The sequence below is a fragment of the Sinocyclocheilus grahami genome, unplaced genomic scaffold (genome assembly GCF_001515645.1).
Source record: "Sinocyclocheilus grahami isolate Dianchi unplaced genomic scaffold, SAMN03320097.WGS_v1.1 scaffold1225.1, whole genome shotgun sequence".
NCBI lineage: Eukaryota > Metazoa > Chordata > Actinopteri > Cypriniformes > Cyprinidae > Sinocyclocheilus > Sinocyclocheilus grahami.
This window is the reverse complement of record NW_015506404.1, coordinates 112,612-133,701: the sequence shown is the minus strand read 5'-3', so window position 1 is coordinate 133,701 and position 21,090 is coordinate 112,612. Positions and strand designations below refer to the sequence as shown.

Sequence of the window (21,090 nt, the reverse complement as noted above, 5' to 3'; positions counted from 1 at the left end):
GTATCAGCATTCATCCGGCTTTGCATACATGCGTATAAGAGTATATTTCTGAAGCCTCAGCAAACATAACTCATTTCAGTACTTTTTCATTACAGACTGACTGAGAAACCCGAGCGGGACGTTTGGTCCGTGTCCGTCTTTCCAGATCTTTCCTCTGCTTAGTGTCAGGCTAATGATCTCGCCAAGCCCGTCTGCAGCCCAGCGCACACCAAACTCTGGCAAGATTTACTGGGGTACGAAAAGCACTCCCGACGCTGGCTAGCAAATATGACTTGCATTTGCACATTTTTCCAGTTTATCTCATTGAATTAAGAGCGCAGACTTTTGGACGCTGCAGCGAGGCCTTGAGTAGAGCCATCCGTCTTCAAGGCATCAGCTGAAAACATGATAAATGCGAACAGGTTGTGCAAGGAAGCTGAGTTTTGAGGCATGAGGTCACAGCGGTCGCTCTCTTTCCAAAGGATCAGAGGTCCTGAAGAGATCCTGAGCTGAATTCAATCAGGAGAACGGCTCGGAAATGTGACCCTGGACCACAAAACCAGTCATAAGGGTCAATTTTTCGAAATTGAGATTTATACATCATCTGAAAGCTAAATAAATAGCTTTCCATTGATGTATGGTTTGTTAGGATAGGACAATATTTGGCTGAGATGCAACTATTTGAAAATCTGGAATCTGAGGGTGCAAAAAAAATCAAAATATTGAGAAAATCATCTTTAAAGTTGTTCAAATGAAGTTCTTAGCAATGCATATTACTAATCAAAAATTAAGTTTTGATATATTTACAGTAGGAAATTTACAAAATATCTTCATGGAACATGATCTTTACTTAATATCCTAATGATTTTTGGCATAAAAGAAAAATCTATAATTTTGACCCATACAATGTATTGTTGGCTATTGCTACAAATATCCCCCAGCGACTTAACACTGCTTTTGTGCTCCAGGGTCACATATAATGTTTTTGCATTTTCATCTCATGCAAAATTTAGTTTGCTGCAGGTACATTCTTACCGATAAAATGCACTTCAAAAAGCCTTTGAATTTATCAAATAATAATCAACAAAAGCAGAATGTTTATTTATAATGTCTCTGTTTTGAAAAATATTTTGGAACAGGGTTATTACAGTAAACTAAAAAAAAAAAAAAGATGTTACTTAATAAACTTAAATTTAAATAAAACAAAATATAAAATCTAACTTATTTTATTTAACTTATTTTACCTAGTTGCCTAGGCAACATTTCTCATTTTATTTTAGTTTAACCTGATGTACTAAAATTACAAAAACTGAAATAAATATTAATAAAAACATATATAGATAAAGTCATATATTTAAAAAAAAAATATGACAAAAACACACACCAAAATTACTAAAACTTTAACAAAATTTTAAATGAAAACAGAAAATATTCAAATAAAATTTAAAATATGAATACAAACTATAATAGTATCTTCATTATATTAACAAAAAACCCAGAATTGAGATAAAGCTGGAATAAAATATTAATATTAGAAGAAAAACGTTTAAAAAAAAATTTGGGAAAAAAGTACTAAAATTACTAAACAGAAAAAAAATAACTAAAACTGAAATGAAAATAAAATCAAGCTAAACAGTGTAATTATAGTTAATATATATAAATATATACTAATTAAACTATAAATTTGAATTTATTTAAAATGATTAGTGGTCCTAAATTAGGATTCAATTCTTTAAGAAAAAAATTTATTTAATGTTTTTATTGAATAATTTCAAAAAAAAAATTTAATAAAAAGTTTAGATATATTTTTAATAATTTTTATTTAACAAGAAACAGTTTATTTAAAATTCTTAATTATACATTAAAATGAAAAAAGAAAATAGTAAATAAAAGCTCATTCAAAATATGAATGAAAGCTATAACTGTAAAAAGTATTTTAGCACTACATAACATGTTTAGCATGTTAATATCTTTATTAACATAAATAATAACAAAACAACATTAAAAAAAGTGTTTTGGAACAAATTCAATGGTATTTGGGACCCATTATACTTCAGTAATGTGGGAAGCACTAACCAACCAGCTAAACCTGAGCTAAACGAAGCGGTTTAAGAAGCAAAAAGCAGCAGGAATCTTTCACCAATTCAAAGCCTTTGTCTCGCTCAGCTTTCATTTCTGAGGTCAGTCCACCTGCATGACGTTTTCCCCATTTTTCTTCCCTCAGGGAAATAATGTTTTGTAGCAATAGTCAAACAAAAACATCCAGCCGAATTTCTCAATAATGCGCCCTGACAACTCAGTCCAGCCTCCAGAACTAATACACAACACCTGTTTCTGCTCAACGCCCCGTTCTGTCAAACCCAGCGAGAGGACCGTCTGTAATATTTCACAGAGGACTTCTGAACGCCGTCACACGCTATCGATTTCTCCCGTAATGACCTCGAGCGTAAAGTCTGTGACACTGACCACGTGATACATATATATATATATATATATATATATATATATATCCATACGATGATATGATGAGTCAAAGGAAATCAGACCTGCATAAACCCTACAAAAACCTGTATAGGGCTTATTATATATATATTATTTACACTACCATTCAGAAGTCTGGGGGCTTTTTTAAAGAAATGAATAGCTGGAATCAGCAAGGAAAGTGAAATTTAAATGTTAGATAAAAAACTTCAACTAAATGAAAATTACAAAAATTACAAAAAGCACTAAAATTACAAAACCTGAAGAAAAAATATAATTACTAAAACTGAAACTGTTGTTAGCTAAACTATAAATAGAAATGTATTTATTTATAATTATCAATAGTCCTAAAATAAGCTTCTTTTTATAAGAGCTTTATTTTATATATTTATACATTTATTTATTTATTTATACATTTAAAATTACTGAATTGCTTCATTTCCTATATTTATTTGTTATTTTTTAATTAGTAATGGTCCTAAAATAGGCTTAATTTTCTATTAAAAAAAATGTATTTATTTATTTATAAATTATCAGTTAAAATGAAAACAGAAAATAGTAAATAATAATAATAATAATAATAATAAATTATTTATTTACAATTATTAAGGACCTAAAATAGGCTTAATTTTCTATAAGAAAAAAATTATACATGTAGTTAAAATTATTAATGGTATTAAAATAGGCTTCATTTTCTATTAAAAAAATATTTATTTATTTATTTATAAATTATCAGTTAAAATGAAAACGGAAAATAGTAAAAAAAATATATATATAATAATAATTATTATTATTATGTATATATATATAATAATAATAATAATTTTAAAAAACAACTTATTTATTTATTTACAATTATTAAGGACCTAAAATAGGCTTCATTTTCTATAAGAAAAAAATTATACATGTATTTAATTTTATGAATGGTATTAAAATATCAAAATATTAATAAAAGCTATAATCGTATATAAAGAAGTATACATACATATAGAGAGAGATAAGAGGTCAATTTATTATATTACATATATATATTAAAATGTAATATATTAATATGTACACTGCCATTCAAAAGTTTGAGATCAGTAAGATTTTTTATGTTTTTTAATGGAGTCTCTTCTGCTCATCAAGACTGTATTTATTTGATCAAAAACACAGGAAAAAAAACTGTAATATTGTAAAATATTATTGCAATTTCTAATATTGGTCTCCTATTTTAATATACTTTAAAATTTAATTTATTTCTGTGATGCGCATTACTCTAGTCTTCAGCGTCACATGATCTTCAGAAATCATGAAAATATGCTGATTTATTATCAATGTCGAAACTGTTGCTGCTTCATATTTTTTTGGAACCCGTGATACTTTTTTCTTGATTCTTTGATGAATGAAAAGTTAATAAAAACAGCATTTATTCAAAATAGAAATCTTTTCTAACAATATAAGTCTTCACTATCACTTTTTATCCATTTAACACATCCTTGCCGAATAAAAGTATTAATTTCTTTAAAAAAAAATATACTGACACCAAACCTTTGAATAGTAGTGTATATTGTAACACAAAATTTATATTTTGAATAAACACTTATTTTTAACTTTTTAATCAAAGAATCCTGAAAAAAGTATCACGTCCCAAAAAATATTATGCAGCACAACTGTTCCAACACTGATAATAAATCAGCATATTAGACTGATTTCTGAAGATCATGTGACGCTGAAGACTGGAGTAATGATGCTGAAAATACAGCTGCGCATCACAGGAATACATTATACTTTAAAGTATATTAAAATAGAAAACTGTTATTTTAAAGAATTCAACAATTCCACTAAATCTGAGTGAATTTCTGCAGGGTCGTTAATTGGGATATCATATCTAACCCCGAAATCGAACCCTCACTCGCGGTCTCCAAAAGAAAACTGTGGCTAATGACTAATTTCCTCTCGTTCTTTGGCCATTTAATTGCCAGTGTTTGGGTTGCATTTGTAACTCAATCTGATGCTACGAGCCACTACTACAAGCAAAGGTCAAAGCGACATTAGCCGGGGTCAAACCAGGGTCACCCATGAAGTCAGAAGAGAGTTACAGCATCAAACTGACATATTTTGTGGCTGATTCAATCAATTCAGTCATTCATTAGCCAAACATGTATGTAAAGTGACCCACATTTGGTTTTTGACCACAATGTGTACAATTTAACTATTCACTCTTGGAGCCCAATTGAGATCCCAATATCTCTGGAACTGAACCGTATAGGGCCTTAGAAATGGAGATATCAAATGAAAAGTTTGTTAAGAACCAGAATCTAAAAAGAAATTAAGATAGCTTTAATGCATCTTGAGTAACAGGCATGCAAAGTTTGGAAAAATGACACGTTTGCCACTCAGACAGGTATGTTCTATGCCATAGTTTTGATAGAGGGAAGCAAGATACATTTGTTTTTTAACATTATTTGTTCTTCTGACATTCCTCTTTAAAGGAAAAAAGTATCGGCTGTATGCAAAGTGACCCACATTTGGTTTCTTCACCACTGAAAGTGTGTCAAATTTACTCATGGAGCCACACTGAGATCCCTATATCTCTAAACTAAAGCATACGGGGTCTTAAAAATGGACATATCAAATGGAATTTTTCTCAGGAAGCAACATCTAAAAATTTATTATGATAACTTCAAAACTTCTTGAGTTACAGGCATGCAAACTTGGGAAAATACATGGTTTTGTCAATCAGTCGGGTATGTTCTACACAGTTGTTGTGATAGAGAAAAACAAGACACATTTCAAGTTGAAATTCCATTGTTCTTCAGAAATTCCTCTTTAAAACAAAAATTATCTGCTGTATGCATAGGTACCGACGTTCAATTTTTGACCACTGAAAAAGTGTAAAATGTACTCATGGAGCCACATTAAGATCCCCATTTCTCTGGAACTGAACCATACAGAGCCTTAAAAATTGGGACACCCAAAGAAATGTTTGTTAAGAACAAGAATCTAAAAGAAAATTAAGATGTCTTTAATGCATCTTGAGTTACAGGCATGCAAACCTTTGGGGGAATTTTTGAAACTGCCACTATTGGCATATAATGAAACAAAGATTGCTAAAGTCAACAGATTTTGAGCTACCGATCTCTGTGTAAAAAATAACAATGATGCTGCCATCTTTCTATAGTCATTTTCCGACTTCTGTAATTTGGCTCCAAATCTCATGTGACAATCGTAATTGTGACCCTACTCTAAAAAACAGTGGATTATTCAGTAAATATTCATCAATGACATTTAATATTTTGGGTTTTATCACCATTTATGTTGGTCTTTCTTCAGAAAAAATAGGAAAAAATTCTAAAAGGGTATTAAGATATCTTTCAGGCATGCAAACTTTGGAAAATACACATTTTTACCAATCAGACGAGTTTGTTCTACACAGTTGTTTTGATAGAGGGAAACAAAATACATTTTAAGTTGAAAACTGATTGTTCTTCAGACATTCCTCATTAAAACAAGTATCAGCTGTATGCATAGGGAACCACATTTAGTTTTTGACCACTGAAAATGTGTACAATTTACTCATGGAGCCACATTGAGATCCCCATATCTCTGGAACTGAACAATACAAGGCCTTAAGAATTGGTATACCAAAAGAAATGTTTGTTAAGAACCAGAATCTAAAAGAAAATTAAGATGTCTTTAAAGCATTTAAATAAAAATAAAAAACACAAAAATGCTTTTTTCACATTTTTGAAAAGTCACCACTGGCATAATGAAACAAAGATGGCTAAAGTCAACAGATTTTACTAAGAGAGCTACCAATCTCTGAGCAAAAATAACACAAAGATGCTGCCATCTTTCTAAAGTCATTTTCTGACTCCTGGAATTTGGCTCCAAAATCTCATGTGACAATCATAATTGTGACCCTCCTCCACAAAACAGTGGATTATTCAGTAGCCTAAATATTCATCCATGACATTTAATATTTTACTATTTATGTTTGTCGTTCTTCAGAAAAAAAATATGAACAAAATCAAAAAATTGAGCCGAGGACGTTTCCGAAATCTGGTTGATTTGATACAAAGTGCCCCAGAAGCCGGGATCTGACGACACAACACACAAAATGAGTCCTGACAACACGATTTCACACACGTTCAGGTCCAAGCTAGAAAACAGCTGGCCGTCCATACGACCAGCGGTCAAGTGCACTTGCAGAAGTGTCTCGAAATGGTCGTGATGAGACAACAAAGTCCTTGGCTTTGCTAATCACTCAATGCAACCATCCTTAAAGTGTATGAGGGAAAAAGTGAAAATGAGACACTTGCAAAGTGTTAAATTAAACTGTTTGTGTGTAGGTTCTTAATTATAGCAATTTTAAGGAAATGCCCAACAAACTCTGCAGCAGAAAAGAATGTTTGGACTTATTTCTGTCCCCGATCACTTTTACAGCCTCTTATCATGAAAGCCCGGAGTTAACAGGACAACATCTGTTTTCCTTATTGATTTTTATTCCTTTTGGAACACATACTGTGCAAGCGGAAAGAGAAATCCAGCCAGTCATCGCCAGAATCAGCACTCCGGCCAACGAAAAGGGACACGGGTGACAAATCACCAGGGCTGAATCTGGATATTGCATTTCAAGGTCTCTGTGTTGGTTGCCAGTGTTTACTGTCATCCAGGGTAAAGAGCAAATAAAAGCAAAAACACATTTGAGGCTCATATAATCGGCCCGTCTGGCAATATTTCACATTCAGACTCAGTGGTGACCAACTGTACACTTGACTTCAGCTCAGTACATTACACTGACTCGTACTGGACGTGATAGTAAAGCAGCACCCTCTTGTGGATGAGCTCATGTGTGAATCTGTCCCAAAACATGTCCATGTCACAATTCACAAAGAAAAAACAAGAAAAAATTATATTTAATACTTTTTCAAAGAAGCCTTTTGTAGAACCATTAGGAGCTTTTTCACTGATATACTGCCATGTTAATTAAGCACATTTCCCCCCCAACCTGTAATGCTTACATATGTTTTTTCTCAATTGTATATATATATATATATATATATATATATATATATATTTTATGATGTTTATAGTGTGTTTATATATAAAAGATTGCAATATTTATCTTAATATTACATTTTATGCTTATAAATATAAATTCTAATATATGAATATAACATAGCCTATATACATATATATATATATACACACACACACATTTTAAATGTATTAATAGAACCTAATTCATTATATACAGTACGTGTGTGTGTGTGTGTGTTAATATTGTTTGTGCTATAATGCACAAACATAACAACTAATAAATAAATAATACATAATATTTAGCTATGCTAATTAAAATGTTTTTGCATTATAAAAATTAGAAAAAAGAATTGGGGATAAATGTGACCCTAGAGCAAAAAAACAGTCTAAGTCGCTGGGGTATATTTGTAGCAATAGCCAAAAATACATTGTATGGGTCAAAATTATCGATTTTTTTTTTTATGCCAAAAATCATTAGGATAGTAAGTAAAGATCATGTTCCATGAACATAGTTTGTAAATTTCCTACCGTGAATATATACAAATGTAATTTTTGATTAATAATATGCATTGCTAAGAACTTCATTTGGACAACTTTAAAGATGATTTTCTCAATATTTAGGTTTTTTTGCACCCTCAGATTCCAGATTTTCAAATAGTTGGATCTCAGCCAAATATTGTCCAGGGTGACAAATGTGTTTAATTGTCATGTCAACATTGTAATGACTTCCTTAAAGGGGTCATATGATGCTGCTAAAAAGAACATTATTTGGTGTATTTGGTGTAATGAAATGTTTATGCGGTTTAAAGTAAAAAAAACACATTATTTTCCACATACTGTACATTATTGTTTCTCCTCTATGCCCCGCCTTTCTGAAACGCTAGATTTTTACAAAGCTCATCGGTCTGAAAAGCGAGGTGTGCTGTGATTGGCCAGCTATCCAGTGCGTTGTGATTGGCCGAATACATCAAGCGTGTGACGGAAATTTTACGCCCTGACCATACTGTGACCCGGCCGGAGCGACGAGACAAAAACATTAAAACCCATTATAAACGAGGCATTTGTTGCATCCAGTGAGGACATAATTACTGATTATAATGACTTATACTGTCTTTTTATGCGTTGCGTTGCATTGCATCGCGCTGCGTAAACATAAAACCCTGTCTGCATTTGTGATCGGAGAAATGACAAACAACAAGAGCTACACTGCTCAAAACTCGCTTTTTGCAAATTCTTTAAATGAAAACGTACTTACAGTCTGTGAGTCAGAACAGCCAGCACTGTAGTCTACTCTCACAGGATCAGGAAACAGTCCTCCATAAAATGTGCCGCACACATCTGAATATTTGGGTTGAAGTGTTCTGGAACAGTGTTGTAAATATAACTTAACCACTGATTTCTAGTCGTGTCCTCTTTTGGAAGACCAAACAAAGTAGTTTCGCTTTCACAACGAAGCACACAGCGTCTTCATGACATTGCAGCGGCAACAATACTACAGCGAGAATAAAAGTTACACCTTCTTTCTTTGTGTGAACATTTGGGCGGCGTTATGCAAATCTTCCCACATAGTGATGTAGACATGTGGGGGCGTGTTAGAGCGAGCCATTTTAGGTAGGCGTGGCTGACTCGTAACTTTTATAAAGAATATCTCTGGATTTGAGACTTTAGTCTTTGCAACTTTACAGATCTTCTTTATGCACCAAGAGCTTGTAACACTCCAAAGAGAAAGGAACAATTGAAATCGCATCATATGACCCCTTTATAGTCCTAAAACAGGCCTTTTGTCATAAAACAAAATATCATAATATTTTAGGGGTTATTATAACTTGAACATGTTTGCTCAAAAATGCCTTATAAAAATCTGAGAAGTAAGACTCGAACAGTGACTTTCAATGCTCATCTCGCAATATTAAAGAGAAAAGAAAAGAAAAATCAATGCTCTGTACCATTACAGTCCATGATTTATTCTTAACTGGGCTTGTACTGTCTGTGACCAAAAAGTGTTTTCTATATAAAAAGGCTACAGTATTTTGCGAGAAAAAAAAGTTTTTCTCTCTTTCTGCCACTTTTGGTTTTGGCTGCTTTTAGGCTTGAGGGAAAAAATAATTTTGTCAGCTTCAATTAAATTCCCATTTCATTGCATTTTTCATTGCGAGCGCCTGGCAGTCTATGGCCAACTCTATAACGGCATGTACAGGGAGATAAATATTTCCATGTTTTGAGTGGAAAAGTCCTGTGAAACATGGCTGAACTTTCAGCGTCGACCCTCTCGGACACATATTCTCATTTTTGTATGTCCTGGAACGGCTGATGAAGTATTACAGCAAACTAAGGGGGGGAATTAATCAGTAAGCCAGGTGCATGGATCCAGCCAGCAGAGATGAGCTGAACTGAAGTCATTCCCAGACACAGTATATCAGCCGGAGTGGATGCTTCAACATCAAGAGAAGAGACAAGGGCATTTCAGTGAAACATTTACAATCTGGGTCAGCAGCTAGTCAAACAGCAACATATCAGAGGACAGATGAGGGAGAAGCGCTGCAGCAGAGCTCTGAGACACTCGGTAGACCAAAACATTCCTGCATCACCGAGACCTTTCCATGATGTTTCCATTGCTGTTCTAGTTAGAACAGAAGGGTTTAAACAAATCATTTTAGAGTTTGCATTTACATTTACGTGTTTGGCAGACATTTTTATTCAAAGTGACATACAAAAGAGGAACAAAAGCTCTTAATGAGTTTGGACTCATAAATTAGATTTCTAATTAAATATTTTAGAAATTAGCACAACTAAAACAACGTAATCCATATAGAAATTTCCATGACTTTTCAAGGGCTGAAAATTACAATGTTAAATTTCCTTGTTTTTCCCAAGAGAGATTACATTTCATCCCAATATAATATAATAAGAAATGATTATACTGATATATTTATAAACGTAAAATTAGTCTAAAAATGATACAATGATTTATAACATTTTATAATATTTTTATATATAAGCTTTTTTTTCTTTACAATAATATAAATTTGGTGGGAAATGTACTTAGTTGTCATGAAAATAGTCAAAAATGCAAAATCTTAATAGTTTTAAAAACCATTTTCATTTAATTTCAGAGTGTAAAATATAGTTTCTAATTTATTTCTTTTGAGCTTGGGGTAAAATATGTTCTACACGTTTTTCACTCTTTGATGACAAATTCATTGAAATAATATTTTGCATAAAGTAAAATAAAAAGTTTAATAAATGGCACAATGATTTAAAAACATTTTGTAATTTCCACATTTGTTTTATTTTATTCTTTATAATTTAGATTACAGTATGTATATATATATATATATATACACACACACACATACATACATACATATATAATGTATAATGTCAGTATAATGTCATATTCTTTTTTATACTTAATTTTATATAATGAAATGATAATTCAAAATATACTTTTGAGTATATACTTGAGTTTTGGTGAAACATGATTAAATATGAAATTATTAAACACTTACATATTTTAGAACTGAGCATAAAACAATTCAACTACTATACAAATGTCCATGACTTTTTTTGCAAAAGACAGTTTCTCCTTTCTTCCTTTTGAGTTTGGACCTGAATATCATGAATATGAATCTCAATATGATCTGCACATGTTTTTGACAAGTTTTTCACTCTTTGACAACAAACTTCATGATGATAATAATAAAGCTACCTGAATGTTGGGACACATGTATGTTAAAGCATGGGGGGGGGGGGGGGGGGGCCTGAGGGGGCACTGCAACAGTTTTCTCTGGTGGGAAGAGTACACACACACACACACACACACACAGTCCTGCATAACAATACTGAGCAGGGCATCCCTCCTCAACAACAACTCAACACAAGCATCTCATCCATTCACATCACTAACACACACGCCAGTACACATCCAGCTGCAGTCACACAACACACAACCTCAGAGCTCCGCGTCAAAACCAGCGAGAAACACAGCGAAACGTGCCGACGACACTGAAAAGCTGTGCCCTAAACAGCAAGCTGAACACAACACAGCACAGAGAGAGAAACGCGGCGTTCGCACTGATTTCCAGACGCGCCTGCGTCATAATGGACAGACAGCACGTCACAATGGATCAAAGATACAAAGTAACAGAGGCGGCGCGCCAAATGCATCTTACCTCAAGGCGAGCTCGAGCGCGTCTGGCAGCCTTTTGGCGTCTAAATTCGCGGATAATGTGAGACGGGGCAGGTTGGTTGGCTGCTTGGGTGGGAAGCTGGGAAAGACCTACAGGAAGCGAGGGGCAGATCCAGAGAACATTCACTCAGGACCTGCGCAGATCAGCCGGACACGACACAACACTCGGGCCGTGTCGCAAATAACACACTACCGTACTACACGTGCCATTTTAGAAGTATGGAATATACAAAGCACAGTATGCATAGTATTTTGAATGCATTTTCTGTATTACAATTTATAAAAGCCTTTTTTGATGCATTAGTTTACGGAATAGTGTACAGTATATACTGTGTACTGCATACTATTTTCTCTACTAATGCTACACATTGCATTTAAAAATTTGTTATAAACCATTTTTTTTTATTTTAGAAGGCAGCACAACCAATATTACCATAAATACTAAAATTTGTATATATTTAAGTATTAATATTTTAGACAGATCCATGTTTTTTTTATATTATAATGTATTATTTAGTATGCGTAAAAGCTTAAAAAAAACGAATGAACTGTTATCAAATATATTTGTAGGAAAGTTGTATGTATGAAGGGTTTGTGTGATATTAGAAGTTAAATGTAAAAAGATTTGATTCTGCTATGACATTGTTAAAGGGGTCATATGATGCGATTTCAATTGTTCCTTTCTCTTTGGAGTGTTACAAGCTCTTGGTGCATAAAGAAGATCTGTAAAGTTGCAAAGACTAAAGTCTCAAATCCAAAGAGATTCTTTATAAAAGTTAAGAGTCAACCACGCCTGCCTAAAACGGCTCGTTCTAACACGCCCCCACATGTCTACATCACTATGTGGGAAGATTTGCATAACGCCGCCCCAAATGTTCACGCAAAGAAAGAAGGCTTAACTTTTATTCTCGCTTTAGTATTGTTGCCGCCGCCGCCATGTCGTGAAGACGCTGTGTGTTTCGTTGTGAAAGCGAAACTACTTTGTTTGGTCTTCCAAAAGAGGACGATATCCGCTTCGTCATGCCTAGAGCTGGTCTGTGCTGGTCGCTGAGGAAATACATCAACTTTCACCGTGGACGAAGCGGAGTCCAGCCTACATGTCCATCACATGTGGTTGCCGCTCATTCGTCGCATCCTCCGGGCGCACCGTTCTCGACCCCGCCGCCTCAGCTCACTCTAGCTCACGCTGTGGCCGCTGTGTGCTTCATTGTGAAAGCAAAACTACTTTGTTTGGTCTTCCAAAAGAGGACACGACTAGAAATCAGTGGTTAAGTTGTATTTACAACACTGTTCCAGAACACTTCAACCCAAATATTCAGATGTGTGCAGCACATTTTATGGAGGACTGTTTCCTGATCCTGGGAGAGTAAAGTTAGACTACAATGCCGGCAGTTCTGACTCACGTAAGTACGTTTTCATTTAAAGAATTTGCCACTGACGATTCAAACGAGAGTTTTGGGCAGTGTAGAGTAGCGCTTGTTGTTTGTCATTTCTCCGATCACAAATGCAGACATGGTTTTATGTTTACACGGCGCGATGCAATGCAACGCGTAAAAAGACAGTATAGGTCATTATAATCCATAATTATGTCCCCACTGGATGCAACAAATGCCTCATTTATAATGGGTTTTAATGTTTTTGTCTCGTCGCTCCGGCCGGACACGGCATCACAGTATGGTAGGCGCATAACATTTCTGTCACACGCTTAAGGTATTCAGCCAATCACAACGCACTGGATAGCTGGCCAATCACAGCACACCTCGCTTTTCAGACCGATGAGCTTTGTAAAAATCGACGTGTTTCAGAAAGGCGGGGCATAGAGGAGAAACGATAATGTACAGTATGTGGAAAATAATGTGTTTTTTTTACTTTAAACCACATAAACACATTTCATTACACCAAATACACAAAAGAATGTTCTTTTAAGCAACATCATATGACCCCTTTAATAGATTATTCAAAAAAATTAAAAAGATTTAATGTTTGAAAGTTTTGCCCATTACATATTAAATATAAAAAATTATAATATTCAATAGCTATAATTAATAAATGTATCCTCAGTTCACAAATTTTTTAAATATTTAATCAAGGTATCAATGTGCATAATAAGTCTAAAGGTCTTTGCATACTGAGTCCAAAATACTTATCTAAAATTTTCGCATGTTAAAAAATAAAAACGACCTCATGTTGTGTCAAACACGTTTACACACTGCCTCCGAAACTTCCGTCCGTCATAAATAAAATTCGGGCCAGGTTTGATTTTCTGCATTTTCACATCCATAGCAAGCATTTTGATAGGAAAGGATGACGAATACGAAAAAAAAAAAAAAAACTCATACGAAAATTTCGGACGGAAATAATTTGAGTTTTAGTTAAAAGTGTTACGAAAAAATATTTCTTTTTGAGTTTTAAAACTGGATTTTTGTATATTTTTTTTTAAAACCCTGATGACTCACTATAGACTAGGGTTATTACAGTTAATTAAAATACTAATAAAATACAATTAATTAATTGAAATCAATGTTAATTGAAGATAAAATATAAAACTAATATATATAATTTAAAATTAGTTGATGTACTGAAAACTAAAACTGAAATAAAATAATAAAAACTATGCAGACTAGACATGTGCCTGTATTCGGTAATGCGATATATCACGGTAATGAATATGCACGATATTGTTATCGTGGGCACTTCTAAATACCGTGAATAATTATACATTACAAATTATTCCAAATTTTGAATGCATTTTAAGAATACTTTTCCCATCAACTGGTAAAAATGCACAACATCGCTGTATGCTGCGTGAAAGACGCATGCGCACTCTGATATAAATAAGCGTGGATGAGAAGGACACAAAAAAGTTATTAAACCTGTTATACTGTATTATGACAGCACTTTATTTTAAAACTAAATTCAAATATCGTGATAATACCGTATACCGTAATAAAAGCATTAGCAATTAATCGCAACATGAAAATTTGATACCGGCATATCCCTAATGCAGACATATTTAAAAAAAACTACTAAAAATGTCAAAAACGACAAAATTGCTCAAATTAAAATGTTAAATATAAAAACGAATTGAAAATATGAATATAAACAAACATTAAAAAAGTATATAGAAGTTATATCTTAATTTGTTAAAATATTATTTTATATTAAAATAATATTACTAGTGAAATAATACACCCAAACTGAATGTTTTAGCACTCATCTTTTTGAGACGCAGCTTCATAAAAGATTAAAACGTCACTCTCGTAGCGCACATGTCTGTTTAATCGTTGATCTCCGATGAAACAAACATCTACCAGCATCGATACAATATGTTATGAATGTTAAAAAACGCAGTGGATAGAATTTCGTAGGGGGCGCTCGGTGGCCCAGAAATCATAATTCATATTGGGTTCTATTCAAATGTTCAGCACAGTTTTTCTTATTGAGGGGATTTTTTTTAAACAACTTATAATCTTTTTAGTTTGTTATTAATATGAATTACTATGGGATTCACAATTAGAAATCTACCATCGCGGATTCGCTATATTTTTATGTGCAAAATTAATCTCTAGTAAGCACAAACGGCTGTGATTGGTTCATTCCGAACAGCGCTGAGAAATGTAACACGTACCACGTGACAATTCCGCTAGCGGTCAAGAGGGTAAACAACACTTAAACAGCGGCACCGAGACACTTCAATATCTATTCAATTTAAAAGTTATTTAAAATAGTAGAAACACGATTTAGAACCATCATACCTGACCAGTCAGTAGCGCACATGTCTGTTTAATCGTTGATCTCCGATGAAACAAACATCTACCAGCATCGATACAATATGTTATGAATGTTAAAAAACGCAGTGGATAGAATTTCGATAAAAGATAGAAAAATATGAAGAAACTATAGAACATCACTTAAACTCCGCCTCATACAACAGCTGGTGGATTTTTAATTTGACGGCGCTCTTCTTGGCGTAAGGCAGCCGCCTGAGATACGGCAGTAAACTAAACAAGAACATCTCGTCCTCCAAGTCCTCGTTGGCCTCCATCTGCCACTTCCTCTTGCGTCCCGAACCCTGCGATCCCGACGCCGAGTAGTGCGAGGATCCGTCCAGCATCCCGTGATCGCCCTCAAAGTCCTGCGCCACAAACGAGGAGTTCCCGTCCGCCGTCGTCTCCTCCTCCTTGTCCTCTTCGTCTCGGTCGTCCTCGGGCTCGTCGGAGGCCAGCGATCGGGACTGGATGAAGGGCGTCAGGAATGACATCTGCCAGCTGTACTTCCAGCTGCGGTGGGACGTTCCCGAGGCTCGCCGGCGCTGCTCCGCACGCTTGTCTTTGATGAACATGTCCCGCAAGCTCTTCCATCTCCTGCGACAGTCCTCTTCTGCACACAGACACAACAAACACCGCTGAAGACATGCATGATATGATGCACACTCAACTCAATATAAAGAGTGACATGACATTTTGCATTTTACTGTTTTTAAGCATATGCATACTTAATGCACCTAACAATAAAGTTAAGAACAATCGATAAACAGTGATTTTAGCATGTGCACACTTAATATTAATAACCTAAGGGCACTTTACAATGGTCAGTATAAATACAAATAATATAATTAACAATGCATTGTACAATAATCAGTAAATAGAGATTTAAGGATGTGTGCGTTTAAATAATAATAAAATAAACAATACATTTTACGATATGCAGGATTTAAGTATATGTATACTTAATCAAATTAAAAACAAATATTGCAATGATCAATCAATAGTGATTTAAGCATATACATATGTTTAATTAATAACATAAATAATACATAAGCAAAAAATAGTGATTTAACCGTACCTTAAATTATTAATATAAAATACACTGTATAAGAAAAAAACAATAATAGTGATTTAAGCGAATGTATATTTAACTAATAATATAATTAACAAATTTGACAATAATCAATAAATAGTGATTTAAGCCATTTTAATTAATAATATAATTGACAATGAATCTTTCAGTTATTAATATGTAGTAATTTAAGCATATCTATATTTAATTATAAAAATATAAATTTTACAATAATCAATAAATAGTGATTTAATCAATGATTATCATTAATATAACTTGTAAAATAAACATCTATTTTGAATAAACATACATACTTTAATTACTATAGTTAATTATATTAGTTAAATATACAAACATTTTACAATTAGAAATGGTGAATTAAGCATATTAATGACATAATCAACAATAAATCTTACAATTATCAATAAGCAGCAATTTAAGCACGAGTATATTTAATTTTAATTTCATAAAAAATGAAATATTGAACAATAATACTAATTTCTTGCATGGAAAAAATATATGCATGTCTAGGGCCAGTTCAGATCATAATTTACAACATGTTACAGTGCATATGTAAAACTTTCCCAGCACATTAAAAACATATTCAGTAATGTATTTTGCAAACGATGTCTAAATTTGCCCTAGGCATGCATGCATGCATGCATTTATGCATACGGCATCAAAAAAATATGCATGCGTGTACATCATACTTTGCAAAAAGAAAAATATGAAGAAACTATAGAACATCACTTAAACTCCGCCTCATACAACAGCTGGTGGATTTTTAATTTGACGGCGCTCTTCTTGGCGTAAGGCAGCCGCCTGAGATACGGCAGTAAACTAAACAAGAACATCTCGTCCTCCAAGTCCTCGTTGGCCTCCATCTGCCACTTCCTCTTGCGTCCCGAACCCTGCGATCCCGACGCCGAGTAGTGCGAGGATCCGTCCAGCATCCCGTGATCGCCCTCAAAGTCCTGCGCCACAAACGAGGAGTTCCCGTCCGCCGTCGTCTCCTCCTCCTTGTCCTCTTCGTCTCGGTCGTCCTCGGGCTCGTCGGAGGCCAGCGATCGGGACTGGATGAAGGGCGTCAGGAATGACATCTGCCAGCTGTACTTCCAGCTGCGGTGGGACGTTCCCGAGGCTCGCCGGCGCTGCTCCGCACGCTTGTCTTTGATGAACATGTCCCGCAAGCTCTTCCATCTCCTGCGACAGTCCTCTTCTGCACACAGACACAACAAACACCGCTGAAGACATGCATGATATGATGCACACTCAACTCAATATAAAGAGTGACATGACATTTTGCATTTTACTGTTTTTAAGCATATGCATACTTAATGCACCTAACAATAAAGTTAAGAACAATCGATAAACAGTGATTTTAGCATGTGCACACTTAATATTAATAACCTAAGGGCACTTTACAATGGTCAGTATAAATACAAATAATATAATTAACAATGCATTGTACAATAATCAGTAAATAGAGATTTAAGGATGTGTGCGTTTAAATAATAATAAAATAAACAATACATTTTACGATATGCAGGATTTAAGTATATGTATAATTAATCAAATTAAAAACAAATATTGCAATGATCAATCAATAGTGATTTAAGCATATACATATGTTTAATTAATAACATAAATAATACATAAGCAAAAAATAGTGATTTAACCGTACCTTAAATTATTAATATAAAATACACTGTATAAGAAAAAAACAATAATAGTGATTTAAGCGAATGTATATTTAACTAATAATATAATTAACAAATTTGACAATAATCAATAAATAGTGATTTAAGCCATTTTAATTAATAATATAATTGACAATGAATCTTTCAGTTATTAATATGTAGTAATTTAAGCATATCTATATTTAATTATAAAAATATAAATTTTACAATAATCAATAAATAGTGATTTAATCAATGATTATCATTAATATAACTTGTAAAATAAACATCTATTTTGAATAAACATACATACTTTAATTACTATAGTTAATTATATTAGTTAAATATACAAACATTTTACAATTAGAAATGGTGAATTAAGCATATTAATGACATAATCAACAATAAATCTTACAATTATCAATAAGCAGCAATTTAAGCACGAGTATATTTAATTTTAATTTCATAAAAAATGAAATATTGAACAATAATACTAATTTCTTGCATGGAAAAAATATATGCATGTCTAGGGCCAGTTCAGATCATAATTTACAACATGTTACAGTGCATATGTAAAACTTTCCCAGCACATTAAAAACATATTCAGTAATGTATTTTGCAAACGATGTCTAAATTTGCCCTAGGCATGCATGCATGCATGCATTTATGCATACGGCATCAAAAAAATATGCATGCGTGTACATCATACTTCAACTTTTTTTTTTATGCATACGGCATCAAAAAAAAAAAAAAAATTACTAAAGATGATAAACTTATTTTTCTAATTATTTTTACGATGCAAAACCAAATCTGACTGATGCATCTCCGGTTAAAAATATCGCTTTGTGCATCAAAATGGAATTCAGCAGCAACAACTCAATAAACTTTCAATGAAATCAAATCCCACTTACTGTGCAGACCACCAAACTCAAAACAACAATTACTAAAGATGATAAACTTATTTTTCTAATTATTTTTACGATGCAAAACCAAATCTGACTGATGCATCTCCGGTTAAAAATATCGCTTTGTGCATCAAAATGGAATTCAGCAGCAACAACTCAATAAACTTTCAATGAAATCAAATCCCACTTACTGTGCAGACCACCAAACTCAAAACAACTCATGCCTGCGTACAGTTAAGTGTCATATCTAGCCGATTAACCCATCCAATGCCTTTTCAACTCAAACACACGTTCTGTTAGGTCTATGGTGAAACGGAAACAGCATTCATTAGTTATAAATTAAATCTTCCTGTTAGCCTACTCTGCAACAAGCTAACAGCACACAGCGAGCAGTTTAGTAAGCAACAAACAACTTGAGAAACCGCAACTCTTAACTTACCTGGGATTTCCACTTGCAGACTCACGGCTCTCCATGCTTTGGCTTTCCTAGCAGCGTCTTTATATGAATTTATTGTAGAATTGTATAACTCGGGATAGTCGGACACCGCTGCTATTAACCTCTCCTCCATTGTTGTTAGCATTGGGCGGCAAGTGTTTCTAGCGCAAGAGACATGAGCGGTTGTTCCGGTAGGGGGCGCTCGGTGGCCCAGAAATCATAATTCATATTGGGTTCTATTCAAATGTTCAGCACAGTTTTTCTTAATGAGGGGATTTTTTTTAAACAACTTATAATCTTTTTAGTTTGTTATTAATATGAATTACTATGGGATTCACAATTAGAAATCTACCATCGCGGATTCGCTATATTTTTATGTGCAAAATTAATCTCTAGTAAGCACAAACGGCTGTGATTGGTTCATTCCGAACAGCGCTGAGAAATGTAACACGTACCACGTGACAATTCCGCTAGCGGTCAAGAGGGTAAACAACACTTAAACAGCGGCACCGAGACACTTCAATATCTATTCAATTTAAAAGTTATTTAAAATAGTAGAAACACGATTTAGAACCATCATACCTGACCAGTCAGAAATAACAGACCCCGCCCGTTTTAGATAAATATTTGATAATTGAGACTTGTCATTTGCACTTATATATTGTTGCTCTTTTGTTAGTTTTGACTGCTTTTATTGTCCCCCTTTGGATAAAATGACTAAATGTAAATGTAATAATGCCAGCCGCTTAAATCTGCGCATGCGCACCCTTCAGTCACACGTTGCACTACCGAAGTGCAAGCCGGGAAATGTAGTTATGAGTAAGCGGCCTAAATTTGAATAAGTGCTGCTCAACTTTAAATCTAAAAGAATAATAATGATAATTTTGGACATGGAAGAACCAAAGTTTTTTTTTATTTGTGTATTAGAAATACCTTCAATACTTAGTGTGATGGCCATAAATTAAACAAGGAAATAAAGAAAAATCAAAATTCACTTTTTTTTTAGATCTTGGATCCTTGATCCTTGGTTCTGCTCCCCTTTATATCGTAGCGTTTCTTCCAGGGTTTGTTGTGTCGGGTCCTGCACATTTGTGGCTCCATACTGTTTGCTTGCTATTTTTGACAGGTTAATTATCTCCTCTTCTTCTATTAACACTTCTCCTTCTGTTTCATTCTGCACAAACAAAACACTCACAGTTATACATTTAACCATTTATAAACAATGTGACAACCTTTCATGAAATTTCACATGAACTATTTGTATTTTCTATGACAGGCCCCTTAGTGTCTTCAAAATAAAAGCTCTGTAGGTTCAGGAAACAACCCTCAACTAAATTCTTTGAGGCTTCATTGTTAAAGGGGTCATACGATGCGATTTCAAGTTTTGCTTTCTCTTTGGAGTGTTACAAGCTGATTGTGCATAGATAAGATCCCTGAAGTTGCAAAGACTAAAGTCTCAAAACCAAAGAGATATTCTTTATCAAAGTTAAGACTCTGCCACGCCCCCCTAAAACGCCTCGTTCTAACACGCCCCCACATATCTACCTCACTATGTGG

At 33.8% G+C, this 21,090-nt stretch overlaps 3 protein-coding genes across 4 annotated transcripts in view; all 3 read right to left on the bottom strand.

Annotated features, from left to right (window-relative positions):
- Positions 1–11,904, bottom strand: part of LOC107568221 (protein dispatched homolog 1-like) — a 67,094-nt gene extending 55,190 nt beyond the window's left edge. The window contains exon 1 of the mRNA XM_016254158.1: positions 11,658–11,904. The gene's annotated coding sequence lies outside the window, so the exon portion shown is untranslated. The remainder of the gene's footprint in view (positions 1–11,657) is intronic.
- A 5,334-nt stretch (positions 11,905–17,238) lies between these two features.
- LOC107568211 (transcription factor Adf-1-like) lies at positions 17,239–19,693 on the bottom strand. Of its 2 annotated transcripts, XM_016254141.1 has the most exons (3): positions 19,537–19,610; positions 19,289–19,399; positions 17,239–17,732 (listed from the first exon to the last, which is right to left on the bottom strand). In XM_016254141.1, exons 2-3 carry the CDS (start codon positions 19,317–19,319, stop codon positions 17,260–17,262), a joined length of 504 nt encoding a protein of 167 aa, XP_016109627.1. In that variant the 5' UTR covers positions 19,320–19,399; positions 19,537–19,610; the 3' UTR covers positions 17,239–17,259. The 2 variants fall into 2 exon arrangements, with proteins under 2 accessions (XP_016109627.1, XP_016109625.1); XM_016254139.1 differs by lacking the exon at positions 19,289–19,399 and having other exon boundaries at positions 19,537–19,693.
- Positions 19,694–20,524: 831 nt separating this feature from the next.
- LOC107568206 (protein FAM177A1) overlaps positions 20,525–21,090 on the bottom strand; it is a 6,477-nt gene continuing 5,911 nt past the window's right edge. The window contains exon 6 of the mRNA XM_016254135.1: positions 20,525–20,707. Within this exon, the coding sequence (XP_016109621.1) occupies positions 20,525–20,707 (183 nt within the window). The remainder of the gene's footprint in view (positions 20,708–21,090) is intronic.

Bases quoted from the DNA above. Each gene is read 5' to 3' on its own strand.
- LOC107568211 (XM_016254139.1), bottom strand. From the start codon at position 19,678: ATGCTAACAACAATGGAGGAGAGGTTAATAGCAGCGGTGTCCGACTAT. The intron at 17,733-19,536 runs GTAAGTTAAGAG...GTCTGTGTGCAG, and splicing joins TCTGCAAGTGGAAATCCCAG to AAGAGGACTGTCGCAGGAGA.